General features: G+C 48.0%; 1 protein-coding gene across 1 annotated transcript in view; it reads right to left on the bottom strand.

Annotated features, from left to right (window-relative positions):
* The window catches only part of rtkna (rhotekin a), a 412303-nt gene that overhangs the window by 282233 nt on the left and 111406 nt on the right, over window positions 1-18664 (bottom strand). The window contains exon 3 of the mRNA XM_078204370.1: window positions 701-762. Coding sequence (XP_078060496.1) covers window positions 701-762 — 62 coding nt within the window. The remainder of the gene's footprint in view (window positions 1-700; window positions 763-18664) is intronic.

Here is an 18664-nt window from a genome sequence, read left to right as displayed (position 1 = left end):
ACTTTAACCTGGTGTTGTTAAACTTCTTACTGTGTTTACCCCAGTCCAACGCCGGCATCTCCACATCACCCTATTATAGACAGGATATTATTAAACAAGAAAGGGTGCAGAAAAGATTTACTAGGATGCTACCGGGACTTGATGGATTGAGTTATAAGGAGAGGCTGGGTAGACTGGGACTTTTTCCTCTGGAACGTAGGAAGCTGAGGGATGATCTTATAAAGGTCAATAAAATAATGAGGGGCGTAGATCAGCTCGAGAGCCAATATCTTTTTCCAAAGGCAGGGGAGTCTAAAACTAGAGGGCATAGGTTTAAGGTGAGAGGGGAGAGATACAAAGGTGTCCAGAGGGACAATTTTTTCACACAGAGGGTGGTGAGTGTCTGGAACAAGCTGCCAGAGGTAGTAGTAGAGGCGGGTACAATTTTGTCTTTCAAAAAGCGTTTAGACTGTTACATGGGTAAGATGGGTACAGAGGGATATGGGCCAAATGGGCGCAATTGGGACTTGTTTCGGGGTTTAAAAAAAAGGGCAGAATGGATAAGTTGGGCCGAAGGGCCTGTTTCCGTGCTGTAAACCTCTATGACTCTATGACAATGATTGTTCAGGCCTCATTTTTTTCTGATAGAGGCCTTCTGTTTTGCTGTCCCTTGGCATTGACCTAATTGTGATGTAGCAAAGGAAATGATCCCAGTTCTTACCAGAAATGGCAACTCTACCGTGGCACGGTATTCGACCTTGAAGCATGCCTGCATCCGAAGATCTGTGGAGAAACCATCAAATCAGTTCAGAAATTGGCAAAAACAACTATGAATACACTTCCTTAATTGTCAAGTGTTGCAGTATTGTGCCTTCTTGTTCCAATCTCAAGAATGAAGGACCCTTGAACCATTGGGTTAGGCAGGGAATTTCAACATTTCTGCAGTTTTAGAAGGAATGGCAACATAGAACAGTACAGCACAGAACAGGCCCTTCGGCCCACGATGTTGTACTGAGCTTTATCTGAAACCAAGATCAAGCTATCCCACTCCCTATCATCCTGGTGTGCTCCATGTGCCTATCCAAGTGTGGAGGAGCAGAGGGATCTAGGTGTATGTGTGCATAGATCCCTGAAAGTTGGGAATCAAGTAGATAAGGTTGTTAAGAAGGCATATGGTGTCTTGGCGTTTATTGGTAGGGGGATTGAATTTAGGAGTCGTAGCGTTATGTTGCAACTGTACACAACTCTGGTGCGGCCGCACTTGGAGTACTGTGTGCAGTTCTGGTCCCCACATTACAGGAAGGATGTGGAGGCTTTGGAGAGGGTGCAGAGGAGGTTTACCAGGATGTTGCCTGGTATGGAGGGGAGATCCTATGAGGAGAGGCTGAGGGATTTGGGATTGTTTTCGCTGGAAAGGCGGCGGCTAAGAGGGGATCTTATTGAAACATATAAGATGATTAGAGGTTTAGATAGGGTGGATAGTGATAGCCTTTTTCCTCTGATGGAGAAATCCAGCACGAGGGGGCATGGCTTTAAATTGAGGGGGGGTAGTTATAGAACCGATGTCAGGGGTAGGTTCTTTACCCAGAGGGTGGTGAGGGATTGGAATGCCCTGCCAGCATCAGTAGTAAATGCGCCTAGTTTGGGGGCGTTTAAGAGATCCGTAGATAGGTTCATGGACGAAAAGAAATTGGTTTAGGTTGGAGGGTCACAGTTTTTTTTTTTAACTGGTCGGTGCAACATCGTGGGCCGAAGGGCCTGTTCTGCGCTGTAATGTTCTATGTTCTATGTTCTATGTTCTATAACCGCTTAAATGTTCCTAAAGTGTCTGACTCCACTATCACTGCAGGCAGTCCATTCCACACCCCAACCACTCTCTGCGTAAAGAACCTACCTCTGATATCCTTCCTATATCTCCCACCACGAACCCTATAGTTATGCCCCCTTGTAATAGCTCCATCCACCCGAGGAAATAGTCTTTGAACGTTCACTCTATCTATCCCCTTCATCATTTTATAAACCTCTATTAAGTCTCCCCTCAGCCTCCTCTGCTCCAGACAGAACAGCCATAGCTCCCTCAACCTTTCCTCATAAGACCCACCCTCCAAACCAGGCAGCATCCTGGTAAATCTCCTCTGCACTCTTTCCAGCGCTTCCACATCCTTCTTATAGTGAGGTGACCAGAACTGCACACAGTATTCCAAATGTAGATAAATGCGTCGTCCATTTTGGCAGGTCAAATGGGATGAAGGTGTACAATACAAAGGGAAAGACTCTTAGTACTGTAGAGGATCAGAAGGACCTTGGGGTCCGGGTCCATAGGACTCTAAAATCGGCCCAAATCATATATATATAAATGATTTGGAAGAAGGTGTAACTGGTGTAATCAGCAAGTTTGCGGATGACACGAAGATGGCTGGAATTGCGGATAGCGAAGAGCATTGTCGGGCAATACAGCAGGATATAGATAGGCTGGAAAATTGGGCGGAGAGGTGGCAGATGGAATTTAATCCGGATAAATGCGAAGTGATGCATTTTGGAAGAAATAATGTCGGGAGGAGTTATACAATAAATGGCAGAGTCATCAGGAGTATAGAAACACAGAGGGACCTAGGTGTGCAAGTCCACAAATCCTTGAAGGTGGCAACACAGGTGGAGAAGGTGGTGAAGAAGACATATGGTATGCTTGCCTTTATAGGACGGGGTATAGAGTATAAAAGCTGGAGTCTGGTGATGCAGCTGTATAGAACGCTGGTTAGGCCACATTTGGAGTACTGCAAACAGTTCTGGTCGCCGCACTACCAGAAGGACGTGGAGGCTTTGGAGAGAGTGCAGAGAAGGTTTACCAGGATGTTGCCTGGTACGGAGGGTCTTAGCTATGAGGAGAGATTGGGTAGACTGGGGTTGTTCTCCTTGGAAAGACGGAGAATGAGGGGAGATCTAATAGAGGTATACAAGATTATGAAGGGTATAGATAGGGTGAACAGTGGGAAGCTTTTTCCCAGGTCGGAGGTGACGATCACGAGGGGTCACGGGCTCAAGCTGAGAGGGGCGAAGTATAACTCAGACATCAGAGGGACGTTTTTTACACAGAGGGTGGTGGGGGCCTGGAATGCGCTGCCAAGTAGGGTGGTGGAGGCAGGCACGCTGACATCGTTTAAGACTTACCTGGATAGTCACATGAGCAGCCTGGGAATGGAGGGATACAAACGATTGGTCTAGTTGGACCAAGGAGCGGCACAGGCTTGGAGGGCCGGAGGGCCTGTTTCCTGTGCTGTACTGTTCTTTGTTCTTTGTTCTTTAAGAAGGCATATGGTGTGCTGGCCTTTATCAATCGAGGGATTGAGTTTAGGAGTCGGGAGATAATGATGCAGCTATATAAGACCCTCGTCAGACCCCACTTGGAGTACTGTGCTCAGTTCTGGTCGCCTCATTATAGGAAGGATGTGGAAAAGATTGAAAGGGTGCAGAGGAGATTTACAAGGATGTTGCCTGGATTGAGTGACATGCCTTCTGAGGATAAGCTGAGGGAGCTCGGTCTTTTCTCCTTGGAGAGACGAAGGGTGAGAGGAGACCTAATAGAGGTATATAAGATGTTGAGAGGCATAGATCGGGTGGACTCTCAGAGGCTTTTTCCCAGGGTGGAAATGTCTGCTACGAGAGGACACAGGTTTAAGGTGCTGGGGGGCAGGTACAGGGGAGATGTTAGGGGTGAGATTTTCACACAGAGGGTGGTGGGCGAGTGGAATCGGCTGCCGTCAGTGGTGGTGGAGGCGAACTCAATAGGGTCTTTTAAGAGACTCCTGGCTGAGTACATGGAGCTTAATAGGATGGAGAGTTATAGGTAGGTCTGGAAGGTAGGGATCTGTTCGGCGCAACTTGTGGGCTGAAGGGCCTGTTTGTGCTGTAGTTTTTTTTCTATGTTTAAATTGGAAGGAGGTTTTCTCAGGGAAATGTACGGGAGAAATGTGGCAAATTTTCAAGGATAATTTGTCTGGAGCTCTGCACAGCAATGTTCCAGTGCGACAGAGGAGTTATGGTAGGTTACAGGTGCACGAAAGCTGTAACGGATTTAGTCAGGAAGAAAAGAAAAGCCTACAAATCGTTCAGGGAGCTCGGTAACGTTAGAAATCTAGAAGAGTATACGACTAGTAGGAAGGAACTAAAGAGAGAAATTAGAAGAGCCAGGAGGGGACATGAGAAGGACTTGGCAGGCAGGATAAAGGAAAACCCCAAGGCATTCAACAAGTATGTGAAGAGCAAGAGGATAAGATGTGAAGGAGTAGGACCTACCAAATGTATTCAATCAGTATTCACGGGGGAGGTGCCGGATGATTGGAGGGTGGCGCATGTTGTTCCGTTGTTTAAAAAAGGTTCCAAAAGAAATACGGGAAATTATAGGCCAGTAAGTTTGACGTCGGTGGTGGGCAAGTTATTGGAAGGTGTGATAAGGGATAGGATCTACAAATATTTGGATAGACAGGGACTTATTAGGGAGAGTCAACATGGCTTTGTGCGTGGTAGGTCATGTTTGACCAATCTATTAGAGTTTTTCGAGGAGGTTACCAGGAAAGTGCATGAAGGGAAGGCGGTGGATGTTGTCTACCTGAATTTCAGCAAGGCCTTTGACAAGGTCCCTCATGGGAGGTTAGTTAGGAAGGTTCAGTCGCTAGGTATACATGGGGAGGTAGTAAATTGGATTAGACACTGGCTCAATGGAAGAAGCCAGAGAGTGGTTGTGGAGGATTGCTTCTCTGAGTGGAGGCCTGTGACTAGTGGTGTGCCGCAGGGATCGGTGTTGGGTCCATTGTTGTTTATCATCTATATCAATGATCTGGATGATAATGTGGTAAATTGGTTCAGCAAGTTTGCTGATGATACAAAGATTGGAGGTGTCGTGGACAGTGAGGAAGGTTTTCAAAGCTTGCAGAGGGATTTGGACCAACTAGAAAAATGGGTTGAAAAATGGCAAATGGAATTTAACGCAGTCAAGTGTGAGATATTGCACATTGGAAGGACAAACCAAAATAGAACGTACAGGGTAAATGGTAGGACTCTGAAGAGTGCAGTTGAACAGAGGGATCTGGGAATACAGGTACAGAATTCCCTAAAAGTGACGTCACAGGTGGATAGGTTCGTAAAGCGTGCCTTTGGTACATTGGTCTTTATAAATCGGAGTATCGAGTATAAAAGTTGGAGTGTTATGGTAAGGTTATATAAGGCATTGGTGAGGCCGAATTTGGAGTATTGTGTACAGTTTTGGTCACCTAGTTACAGGAAGGATGTAAATAAGTTTGAAAGAGTGCAGAAAAGGTTCACAAGGATGTTGCCGGGACTTGAGAAGCTGAGTTACAGAGAGAGATTGAATAGGTTGGGACTTTATTCCCTGGAGCGTAGAAGATTGAGGGGAGATTTGATGGAGGTGTATATGATTTTGATGGGTATAGATAGAGTGAATGCAAGCAGGCTTTTTCCGCTGAGGCGAGGGGAGAAAAAAACCAGAGGGCATGGGTTAAGGGTGAAAGGAGAAAAGTTTAAAGGGAATATTAGGGGGGGCTTCTTCACGCAGAGAGTGGTGGGAGTGTGGAATGAGCTGCCGGATAAAGTGGTAAATGCGGGGTCACTTTTAACATTTAAGAAAAACTTGGGACGGGTTCATGGATGAGAGGGGTGTGGAGGGATATGGTCCAAGTGCAGGTCAGTGGGACTAGGCAAAAAATGGTTCGGCACAGACAAGAAGGGCCAAAAGGCCTGTTTCTGAGCTGTAATTTTCTATGGTTCTATGGTTCTAAATGTGACGGTGGGGAAGTCTGTACAGAACCGGTAGAAATGGCAGAGGTACTCAATGAACACTTTACTTCAGTATTCACAGTGGAAAGGGATCTTGGTAGTTGCAGTGCAGACTTGCAGTGGACTGAGAAGATTGAGCATGTAGGCATTAGGAAAGAGGATGTGTTGGAGCTGTTGAAAAGCATCAAGTTAGATAAATCGCCGGGACCGGATGGGATGTACCCCAGGTTACTGTGGGAGGCGAGGGAAGTGATTGCTGATCATCTGGCGATGATCGTTGCGTCGTCAATGGAGACGGGAGAGGTTCCGGAGGATTGGAGGATGGCGGATGTGGTTCCGTTATTCAAGAAAGGGAGAAGAGATAGCCCAGGAAATTACAGACCGGTGAGTCTAACCTCAGTGGTAGGTAAGTTGATGGAGAAGATCCTGAGAGGCAGGAATTATGAACATTTGGAAAGGAATAGTATGATCAGAAGTAGCCAGCACTGCTTTGTCCGAGGCAGATCATGCCTTACAAGTCTGATTGAGTTTTTTGAAGATGAGACTAGACACTTAGACAGGGGAAGAGCGGCAGATGTGGTCTATATGGATTTCAGTAAGGCGTTTGATAAGGTGCCCCATGCAAGGCTTATTGAGAAAGTGAAGGGGCATGGGATACAAGGGGACGTTGCTTTGTGGATTCAGAATTGGCTTGCCCACAGAAGGCAAAGAGTGGTTGTAGATGGGTCTTTTTCAGAGTGGAGGTCGGTCACCAGTGGGGTGCCCCAGGGATCTGTTCTGGGACCCTTGCTCTTCGTGATTTTTATAAATGACCTGGATGAGGAAGTGGAAGGATGGGTTGGCAAGTTTGCTGATGACACAAAGGTTGGAGGTGTTGTGGATAGTGTAGAGGGATGTCAGCAGTTGCAACGAGACATAGATAAGATGCAAGACTGGGCGGAGAAGTGGCAGATGGACTTCAACCCAGATAAGTGTGTGGTGGTTCATTTTGGCAGGTCGAACAGGATGGAAGAATATAATATTAAGGGTAAGACGCTTGGCAGTGTGGAAGCACAGAGAACAAAGAACAAAGAACAGTACAGCACAGGAAACAGGCCCTTCGGCCCTCCAAGCCTGTGCCGCTCCTTGGTCCAACTAGACCAATCGTTTGTATCCCTCCATTCCCAGGCTGCTCATGTGACTATCCAGGTAAGTCTTAAACGATGTCAGCGTGCCTGCCTCCACCACCCTACTTGGCAGCGCATTCCAGGCCCCCACCACCCTCTGTGTAAAAAACGTCCCTCTGATGTCTGAGTTATACTTCGCCCCTCTCAGCTTGAGCCCGTGACCCCTCGTGATCGTCACCTCCGACCTGGGAAAAAGCTTCCCACTGTTCACCCTATCTATACCCTTCATAATCTTGTATACCTCTATTAGATCTCCCCTCATTCTCCGTCTTTCCAAGGAGAACAACCCCAGTCTACCCAATCTCTCCTCATAGCTAAGACCCTCCATACCAGGCAACATCCTGGTAAACCTTCTCTGCACTCTCTCCAATGCCTCCACGTCCTTCTGGTAGTGCGGCGACCAGAACTGGACGCAGTACTCCAAATGTGGCCTAACCAGCGTTCTATACAGCTGCATCATCAGACTCCAGCTTTTATACTCTATACCCCGTCCTATAAAGGCAAGCATACCATATGCCTTCTTCGCCACCTTCTCCACCTGTGTTGCCACCTTCAAGGATTTGTGGACTTGCACACCTAGGTCCCTCTGTGTTTCTATACTCCTGATGACTCTGCCATTTATTGTATAACTCCTCCCTACATTATTTCTTCCAAAATGCATCACTTCGCATTTATCCGGATTAAATTCCATCTGCCACCTCTCCGCCCAATTTTCCAGCCTATCTATATCCTGCTGTATCGCCCGACAATGCTCTTCGCTAGCCGCAATTCCAGCCATCTTCGTGTCATCCGCAAACTTGCTGATTACACCAGTTACACCTTCTTCCAAATCATTTATATATATCACAAATAGCAGAGGTCCCAGTACAGAGCCCTGCGGAACACCACTGGTCACAGACCTCCAGCCGGAAAAAGACCCTTCGACCACTACCCTCTGTCTCCTATGGCCAAGCCAGTTCTCCACCCATCGAGCCACTTCTCCTTGTATCCCATGAGCCTTAACCTTCTTAACCAACCTGCCATGTGGGACTTTGTCAAATGCCTTACTGAAATCCATATAGACGACATCCACGGCCCTTCCTTCATCAACCGTTTTTGTCACTTCCTCAAAAAACTCCACCAAATTTGTAAGGCACAACCTCCCTCTTACAAAACCATGCTGTCTGTCACTAATGAGATTGTTCCGTTCTAAATGCACATACATCCTGTCTCTAAGAATCCTCTCCAACAACTTCCCTACCACGGACGTCAAGCTCACCGGCCTATAATTTCCTGGGTTATCCCTGCTACCCTTATAGAACATAGAACATAGAAAGTCACAGCACAAACAGGCCCTTCGGCCCACAAGTTGCGCCGATCACATCCCCACCTCTAGGCCTATCTATAGCCCTCAATCCCATTAAATCCCATGTACTCATCCAGAAGTCTCTTAAAAGACCCCAACGAGTTTGCCTCCACCACCACCGACGTCAGCCGATTCCACTCACCCACCACCCTCTGAGTGAAAAACTTACCCCTGACATCCCCCCTGTACCTACCCCCCAGCACCTTAAACCTGTGTCCTCTCGTAGCAACCATTTCAGCCCTTGGAAATAGCCTCTGAGAGTCCACCCTATCCAGACCCCTCAACATCTTGTAAACCTCTATCAGGTCACCTCTCATCCTTCGTCTCTCCAGGGAGAAGAGACCAAGCTCCCTCAACCTATCCTCATAAGGCATGCCCCCCAATCCAGGCAACATCCTTGTAAATCTCCTCTGCACCCTTTCAATGGCTTCAACATCTTTCCTGTAATGAGGTGACCAGAACTGCGCGCAGTACTCCAAGTGGGGTCTAACCAGGGTCCTATAAAGCTGCAGCATTATCTCCCGACTCCTAAACTCAATCCCTCGATTAATGAAGGCTAGTACGCCATACGCCTTCTTGACCGCATCCTCCACCTGCGAGGCCGATTTAAGAGTCCTATGGACCCGGACCCCAAGGTCCTTCTGATCCTCTACACTGCTAAGAATGGTACCCTTCATTTTATACTGCTGCTCCATCCCATTGGATCTGCCAAAATGGATCACTACACACTTATCCGGGTTGAAGTCCATCTGCCACTTCTCCGCCCAGTCTTGCATTCTATCTATGTCTCGCTGCAACTTCTGACATCCCTCCAAACTATCCACAACACCACCTACCTTGGTGTCATCAGCAAACTTACCAACCCATCCCTCCACTTCCTCATCCAGGTCATTTATGAAAATGACAAACAGCAAGGGTCCCAGAACAGATCCCTGGGGCACTCCACTGGTCACTGACCTCCATGCAGAGAAAGACCCCTCCACAGCCACTCTCTGCCTTCTGCAGGCAAGCCAGTTCTGGATCCACAAGGCAACAGCCCCTTGGATCCCATGCCCTCTCACTTTCTCAAGAAGTCTTGCATGGGGGACCTTATCGAACGCTTTGCTGAAGTCCATATAGACCACATCCACCGCTCTTCCTTCGTCAATGTGCTTGGTCACATTTTCAAAGAACTCAACCAGGCTCGTAAGGCACGACCTGCCCCTGACAAAGCCGTGCTGACTACTTTTGATCATACTAAACTTCTCTAGATGATCATAAATCCTGTCTCTCAGGATCCTCTCCATCAACTTACCAACCACTGAGGTTAGACTCACCGGTCGGTAATTTCCCGGGCTGTCCCTGTTCCCTTTCTTGAATATAGGGACCACATCCGCAATCCTCCAATCCTCCGGAACCTCTCCCGTCTCCATCGACGATGCAAAGATCATCGCCAAAGGCTCCGCAATCTCCTCCCTCGCCTCCCACAGTAACCTGGGGTACATCCCATCCGGTCCCGGCGACTTACCAACCTTGATGCCATTCAATAGTTCCAACACATCCTCTTTCTTTATGTCCACATGCTCGATCCTTTCTGTCCTCCGCAATCCAGCAGTACAACCACCCAGATCCCTTTCCACCGTGAATACCGAGGTAAAGTATTCATTAAGCACCTCCGCCATTTCTAACGGTTCCGCACAAACTTTTCCCCCTTCACCTTTTAAGGGTCCTATGCCTTCACATCTCATCCTTTTACTCTTGACATATTTGTAGAAAGCCTTGGGATTCTCCTTAATCTTACCCGCCAAGGTCTTCTCATGACCCCTTCTCGCTCTCCTAATTTCCTTCTTAAGCTCCTTCCTACATCGCGTATACTCCTCTAAATCCTTAACACCTCCTAGCTCTCTGAACCTTCTGTACGCCTCTCTTTTCTTATTTACCAGGTTCATCACAACCTTCGTGCACCACGGTTCCCGTACCCTACCAACACCCCCCTGTCTCATCGGAACGTTGTCATGCAGAGCTCCAGACAAACATTCCTTGAAAATCCTCCACTTTCCTTCGGTACTTTTCCCCAAGAATGCCTCCTTCCAATTTACCCGTCTAATTTCCTCCCTGATGACACTGTATTTCCCTTTACTCCAGAGAAACACTTTCCTAGCCTGCCTGACCCTATCTCTTTCCAATGCTATCGTGAAGGAGATAGAATTATGATCGCTATCCCCAAGATGTTCACCCACCGAGAGATCTTCTTGAACAACGGGACCACATTCGCTATCCTCCAATCCTCAGGGACCTCACCCGTGTCCAAAGAAGCGACAAAGATTTCCGTCAGAGGCCCAGCAATTTCACCTCTCATCTCCCTGAGCAGTCGAGGATAGATGCCATCAGGCCCTGGGGCTTTGTCAGTTTTAATGTTCCCTAAAAAACCTAACACTTCCTCTCTCGTAATGGAGATTTTCTCTAACCGGTCAACACCTCCCTCCGAGACACTCCCGGTTAACACGCCCCTCTCCTTCGTGAATACCGATGCAAAGTATTCATTTAGGATCTCCCCTATTCCCTTGGGTTCTAAGCATAATTCCCCTCCTTTGTCCCTGAGAGGTCCGATTTTCTCCCTGACAACTCTTTTGTTCCTAACGTATGAATAGAATGCCTTAGGATTCTCCTTAATCCTGCCTGCCAAGAACATCTCGTGCCCTCTTTTTGCCCTTCTAACTCCCCGTTTGAGATCTTTCCTACTCTCTCTGTATTCCTCCAGAGCTCCATCTGTTTTCAGTTGCCTGGACTTAACGTACGCCTCCCTTTTCATTTTAATCAGATCCTCAATTTCCCTGGTTATCCACGGCTCTCGAATCCTACCTTTCCTATCTTTCCTTTTTACAGGCACATGCCTATCCTGCAGCCTTATCAATAGTTCCTTAAAAGACTCCCACATGCCAGACGCGGACTTACCCTCGAACATCCTCTCCCAATCAACATCCACCAATTCCTGCCTAATCCGGCTATAGTCAGCCTTCCCCCAATTTAGCACCCTGCCCTTAGGACAGCACTCATCCTTGTCCATTACTATCCTAAAGTTAACAGAGTTGTGGTCACTATTTGCCACATGTTCCCCTACCGAAACGTTGACGACCTGACCGGGCTCATTTCCCAGAACTAGGTCCAGTATAGCCCCCTCTCTAGTCGAGCTATCTACATACTGTTCCAAAGAACCTTCCAGTACGCATTTTACAAATTCCTCCCCGTCCGGTCCCCCAGCTCTAAGCACTTTCCAGTCTGTGCCAGGGAAATTAAAGTCCCCCACTACAACAACCCTATTTTTTCTGCACCTATCCAGAATCTCCTGACATATCCTTTCCTCCACTTCCCGTGGGCTGTTGGGTGGTCTGTAGTACACCCCCAGCATAGTGACTGCACCCTTCCTGTTTCTGAGTTCCACCCACAGCGACTCAGTACATGACCCCTCTAAGTTGTCTACCCTCTGCACCGCGGTAATATGCTCCTTAACTAATATCGCTATTCCCCCACCTTTTTTAGCCCCTCCTCTGTCTCGCCTAAAACACTGATACCCCGGAATATTCAGCTGCCAGTCCTGTCCTTCTTTTAACCAAGTTTCCGTCACCGCAACCACATCCAAATTCCGCACAAGCATTAAGGCCCTAAGTTCGTCTGTTTTACCCGTTACACTCCTCGCATTGAAGCAGATGCACTCCAGACCTCCAGGCCCAGTCAGGTCCTCCTCCTCCAGAGTGCTCCTCTTCTTAGCTAGCCTTGCCCTGGCCCCCAGCTCGACCCCAGCCTCAGTATTTACTGACCTCGGGTGGATGGAGCTATTACAAGGGGGCATAACTATAGGGTTCGTGGTGGGAGATACAGGACGGATATCAGAGGTAGGTTCTTTACGCAGAGAGTGGTTGGGGTGTGGAATGGACTGCCTGCAGTGATAGTGGAGTCAGACACTTTAGAAACATTTAAGCGGTTATTGGATAGGCACATGGAGCACACCAGGATGATAGGGAGTGGGATAGCTTGATCTTGGTTTCAGATAAAGCTCGGCACAACATCGTGGGCCGAAGGGCCTGTTCTGTGCTGTACTGTTCTATGTTCTATGTTCTAGTTTAAATCCTGCCGAAACACTCGAGCAAAACTCCCAGCCAGGACATTTGCTCCCTTCCAGTTAAGGTGTAACCCATCCTTTCGGTACAGTTGCCATCCTGACTTGAAGATTTCCCAGTTATCTATGAATTTAAAACCCTCCCTCTTGCACCAGTCCTTTAGCCACGCGTTCAACTGGAGAATCTCCCTGTTCCGAGCCTCACTTGCACTCGGCACCGGGAGCAGTCCAGAGATTGCTACACTGGAGGTCTTACTTTTTAGCCTAGCACCCAACTCCCTGAATTTCTCTCGTATGACCCCCCTGCTCTTCCTACCTACATAATTTCCCCCAATGTGTACAATCACATCCGTTTGACTACCTTCCTTTTTAAATCTGCTTCCTACCCTCTCGGAGACATCCAGTACCCCGGCACCAGGGAGGCAGACTACCATCCTGGATTCTCGTTCAGTCCCACAGAAGCGCCTGTCCGTGCCTCTAACTATTGCGTCCCCCACAACTACCGCTCTCCTAAACCCCTTCTTTCCCTTCCGGACCCCTGAGCCTGTCTCCGTGGTGGCGATCTGGTCCTCGTGGCTTACCCCTGGAGGGTCATCCCCCTCCACAGAATCCAAAACAAGATACCTATTGTGGAGGGGGACAACCACAGGGGATCCCTCCACAGACTGCTCACTCCCTTCCCTTCTCCCATCTGTTGCCCATCCCTTTCTCTTATGGGAGACTGCCACTGGGGTGCTTTCTGGCACATCACCCTTCTGACTATTACCCCTCCTAACCGTGACCCACGTGTCTTCCTTCCGAGACCCTGGTGTCACTACCTGACTATAACCTTTATCTATTACTCTCTCATTTTCCCTAACTAAACTGAGTTCATCGAGCCTCAGCTCCAGCTCCCTTACACGATCCTTCAGGAGATGCAGTTCCACACATCTGGCACAGATATGGACTTCCGGGAGGCAAGTTGTCTCCAGGAACTCCCACATCCCACACCGAATGCAGTATACTGGCCTCCCACTCATACCAGCCATGTCCTTTTTAGTTTTGGGGATAAAACAAAAAGGGGGTGTAACCGAAGAAAAACAAACAAACAACCTTCCTCGCCTTCGCCGAAGCCCTGTGAGCCAAAGCCCTTTTAGCTCTCACTCTGTCCCCTGCTCACTCCACTGCCCGCTAACGACGCTGCCCGCTCAAAGGAGCGGCCTACTTTTAAACCCTCCAAAATCTTCCCAGGCTGCTGCTGGGCCTATTTCCTGTTTAGAAAAAAAACCTCCGATTTTTTTCACTAATTTAACTGAAAAATAATTAAATAAATTAGTGCACAAACAAGCTCCCTTACCCTCAGCCTGCTCCTGTGGAACAATGAGGCTGAAACCTCCAAGTTAAGCACTTTTAAACCCTCCAAAATCTTCCCAGGCTGCTGCTGGGCCTATTTCCCTCTCAGAGGGTGGTGAATCTCTGGAATTCTTTGCCCACTGAAGTGGTGGAGGCTACCTCGTTGAATATGTTTAAATCACGGATAGATGGATTCCTGATCGGTAAAGGAATTAGGGGTTATAGGGATCAGGCGGGTAAGTGGAATTGATCCACTTCTGATCAGCCATGATCTTATTGAATGGCGGGGCAGGCTCGAGGGGCTAGATGGCCTACTCCTGCTCCTTTTTCTTATGTTCTTATGTTCTTATGGATCTTGGGGTCCGGGTTCATAGGACGCTCAAAGCGGCGTCGCAGGTAGAGGCTGTGGTTAAGAAGGCGTATGGAATACTGGCCTTCGTCAATAGAGGAATTGAGTTTAGAAATCGGGAGATAATGCTGCAGCTGTATAGGACCCTGGTCAGACCCCACCTGGAGTACTGTGCCCAGTTCTGGTCGCCTCATTACAGAAAGGATGTGGAAGCCATAGAACGGGTGCAGAGGAGATTTACGAGGATGTTGCCGGGATTAAGTGGATGCCTTATGAGGATAGGTTGAGAGAGCTAGGTCTATTCTCCTTGGAGAGGCGAAGGATGAGAGGTGACCTGATAGAGGTGTATAAGATGTTGAGAGGTATTGATAGGGTGGATTCTCAGAGGCTTTTACCCAGGGCTGAAATGGTTGTCACGAGAGGACACAGGTTTAAGGTGCTGGGGAGTAGGTACAGAGGAGATGTTAGGGACAAGTTTTTCACTCAGAGGGTGGTGGGTGCGTGGAATCGGCTGCCGGTAGTGGTGGTGGAAGCAGATTCGATTGAGTCTTTTAAGAGACTTTTGGATAAGTTCATGGAGGTTAGTAAGATAGAGGGTTATAGATGAGCCGAGAAGATAAGGAAATTGTTCGGCGCAACTTGTGGGCCGAAGGGCCTGTTTGTGCTGTAGCTTTTCTATGTTCTATGTTCTATGGTCATCAAGTGTTGATGGGCATCTCACCGGACGTATTCAATGCAATAGTATCTTCCTCCTACTCTAAACCAGGGTGCGGAGCCAAGGATGTCTCCTTAACTCATTGTTAAAATTGGAAAGGGAAATAGTCCATCTGTGACAATCATCCTGGAATATCACTTCTTTCAACAGCACGGGTTATTCTTAGTCAGATTTCCACTCACCTCATTGACTCTGTGTAACCAGGCTGATAGTTTGGCATCTGTACCTGCCGGACAGTGGCCATGCGTATTACAGCATGTCACATTCAAGAAAGGTCCCACAAACACAGTAAGAATTCTAAATGGTGATCAGTTTTAGAATTCAGTAAACAGGGAAAGCCTCTGGAAGATTTGACACAAACATTCTGCCATCAGGGTCATTCACTCATTGCCTGATGATATTTTCGTCCTTTCCCTTGCCTCTGACCTTATCATATGCCTTATTCACTACCTTCTCCACCTGTGACGTCACCTTCAATGATCTGTGGACTTGCACATCCATGTCCCGCTGCGTATCAACACACTTTATGGTTCTGCCATTTATCATATAGCTCCCCCCTCCGTTAATTCGACCAAAATGCATCACTTTGCATTTATCTGGATTGAACTCCATCTGCCATTCCTTTGCCCAAATTTCCAGCCTATCTATATCCTTCTGTAGCCTCTGACAATGTTAACAAAGAACAAAGAACAACGAACAGTACAGCACAGGAACAGGCCCTTCGGCCCTCCAAGCCCGTGCCGCTCCCTGGTCCAAACTAGACCATTCTTTTGTATCCCTCCATTCCCACTCCGTTCATATGGCTGTCTAGATAAGTCTTAAACGTTCCCAGTGTGTCCGCCTCCACCACCTTGCCTGGCAGCGCATTCCAGGCCCCCACCACCCTCTGTGTAAAATATGTCCGTCTGATATCTGTGTTAAACCTCCCCCCCTTCACCTTGAACCTATGACCCCTCGTGAACGTCACCACCGACCTGGGGAAAAGCTTCCCACCGTTCACCCTATCTATGCCTTTCATAATTTTATACACCTCTATTAAGTCTCCCCTCATCCTCCGTCTTTCCAGGGAGAACAACCCCAGTTTACCCAATCTCTCCTCATAACTAAGCCCCTCCATACCAGGTAACATCCTGGTAAACCTCCTCTGTACTCTCTCCAAAGCCTCCACGTCCTTCTGGTAGTGTGGCGACCAGAACTGGACGCAGTATTCCAGATGCGGCCGAACCAACGTTCTATACATCTGCAACATCAGACCCCAACTTTTATACTCTATGCCCCGTCCTGGCATTTTATTCATACGTTAGGAAGAAAAGGGTTGTCAGGGAAAAAATAGGACCTCTCAGGGACAAAAGTGGGGAATTATGCTTGGAGCCCAAAGAAGTAGGGGAGATCCTAAATGAATACTTGGCGTCGGTATTCGCAAAGGAGAGGGATGTGTTGACTGGGAGTGTCTCGGAGGGGAGTGTTGAACCGTTGGAGAAAATCTCCATTACAAGGGAGGAAGTGTTAGGTTTGTTAGAGAATATAAAGACTGACAAATCCCCAGGGCCTGATGGAATCTATCCAAGGCTGCTCAGGGAGACGAAAGATGAAATCGCTGGGCCTCTGACGCAAATCTTTGTCTCGTCACTGGACGCAGGTGAGGTCCCAGAGGGTTGGAGGATAGCTAATGTGGTCCCGTTATTTAAGAAGGGTAGGAAGGATAACCCAGGTAATTATAGGCCGGTGAGCTTGACGTCCGTGGTGGGGAAGTTGTTGGAGAAGATTTTTAGAGATAGGATGTATGCGCATTTAGGAAGGAGCAGGCTGAGGGTAAGGGAGCTGTTTGTGCACTAATTTATTTATTTATTTTTCAGTTAAATTTGTGAAAAAAATCGGAGTTTTTTTTTCAAAACAGGAAGTTTGAAAACCAGCAGCAGCCTGGGAAGGTTTTTGTAGGGTTTAAAAGTAGGCCGCACCTTTGAGCGGGCAGCGTCGTTAGCGGGCAACAGAGTGAGCAGGGGGCAGAGTGAGAGCTGAAGGGCTTTGGCTCAAAACGGAATTCGGCGAGAACAGGCAGAGGTGAGAGTAGGTTTTTTTTTTCAGAAAGTTTATTCCTGTATTTCCCCAGCGTAAAAAAAAAATATGCCAGGCAAGATGTTGGAATGCTCCTCTTGCAGGATGTGGGAGATCAGGGAGACCTCCGGTATCCCTGACGACAGCACCTGCAAAAGATGCATTCAACTGCAGCTGCTAGCAAAGCGTGTTAGGGAACTGGAGAAGGAGCTTGATGACCTCCATCTAATTCGGGAGAATGAGAAGTATATAGACAGTAGCTTTAGGGAGATAGTTACACCTAAGCAGCAGAGCACAGGAAATTGGGTTACTGTAAGGAGAGGAAATGGCAGTGTGAAAGGTCAGGCAGAGCAGGGTTCCCCTGTGGCCATACCCCTCCACAACAGGTATACTGAATTGGATACTGTTGTGGGAGGTGCTTTTCCTGGGACAAGCTGCAACAGCCGGAACTCTGATACTGAGTCTGGTTCTACAGCGCAAAAGGGTGGGATGAAGAAGAGGAGAGCAGTAGTGATAGGGGACTCAATGGTCAGAGGTACAGACCGGAGGTTCTGTGGTCGGGACAGAGACTCCCGCATGGTTTGTTGCCTCCCAGGTGCCAAGGTCAGCGATGTCTCTGATCGCGTGCACAGCGTTCTAAAGTGGGAAGGTGATCAGCCAGATGTCGTGGTACACGTCGGTACCAATGACGTGGGAAGGAAGAGTGAGGAGGTCCTAAAGAGTGAGTACAAAGAGCTTGGAAGGAAGTTAAAAAGCAGGACCCCGAGGGTAGTAATCTCAGGATTGCTACCTGAGCCACATGCCAGTGAGGGCAGGAGTAGGATGCTTGGGCGGATAAACACATGGCTGAGGAACTGGTGCAGGGGGCAGGGTATCCAATTCTTGGATCATTGGGACCTCTTCTGGGGCAGGTGGGACCTAAACTACAAGGGGACCAATATACTTGCAGGGAGATTTGCTAGTGTTATTGGGGAGCGTTTAAACTAGATTTGCAGGGGGGTGGGAACCAGAGTGCCAGAGCAGATAGTGGAGCAGGGGTAAAAAGACAGGTTAGTTCAAGCAAAATCACAAATGGAAGGGTAGAGTGTGGTGGAAATAATTTTTTGAGGTGTGTCTATTTCAATGCCAGGAGTATTGTGGGGAAGGCAGATGAGCTGAAGGTGTGGATAGACACATGGAAATATGATATTATAGCCATTAGTGAAACTTGGCTACAGGAGGGGCAGGACTGGCAGCTCAATGTTCCAGGGTTCCAATGTTTCAGGCGGGATAGAGGCAGAGGGATAAAAGGTGGGGGGGTGGCATTGTTGGTCAGGGAAAATGTTACAGCGGTACTCAGGCAGGATAGATTAGGGAGCTTGTCTACAGAGGCCCTTTGGGTGGAGCTGAGAAACAGAAAAGGTATGACCACATTAATGGGCTTGTATTATAGACCACCCAATAGTCAGCGAGAATTGGAGGAGCAAATCAGCGGAGAGACAGCTGACAACCGCAAGAAACACAAAGTTGTGATAGTAGGATGCTCGAGGAGTATAAAAAGTGCAAGAAGCTACTTAAGAGGGAAATCAGGAGGGCTAAAAGAAAACATGAGGTTGCTTTGGCAGACAGAGTGAAGGAAAATCCAAAGAGCTTCCATAGGTATGTTAGGAGCAAAAGGATAGTGAGGGATAAAATTGGTCCTCTTGAAGACCAGAGTGGTAGACTGTGTATGGAACCAAAAGAGATGGGGGAGATACTAAATGGTTTTTTTGCATCCGTATTTACTGAGGAAACGGGCATGGAGTCTATGGAAATAGGGCAAACTGGTAGGGAGGCCATGGAACCTTTACAGATTAAA

This window comes from Mustelus asterias, unplaced genomic scaffold, assembly GCF_964213995.1.
Source record: "Mustelus asterias unplaced genomic scaffold, sMusAst1.hap1.1 HAP1_SCAFFOLD_315, whole genome shotgun sequence".
NCBI lineage: Eukaryota > Metazoa > Chordata > Chondrichthyes > Carcharhiniformes > Triakidae > Mustelus > Mustelus asterias.
Note: the sequence above shows the minus strand (reverse complement) of the source record. Positions and strands in the feature narration are given on the sequence as shown.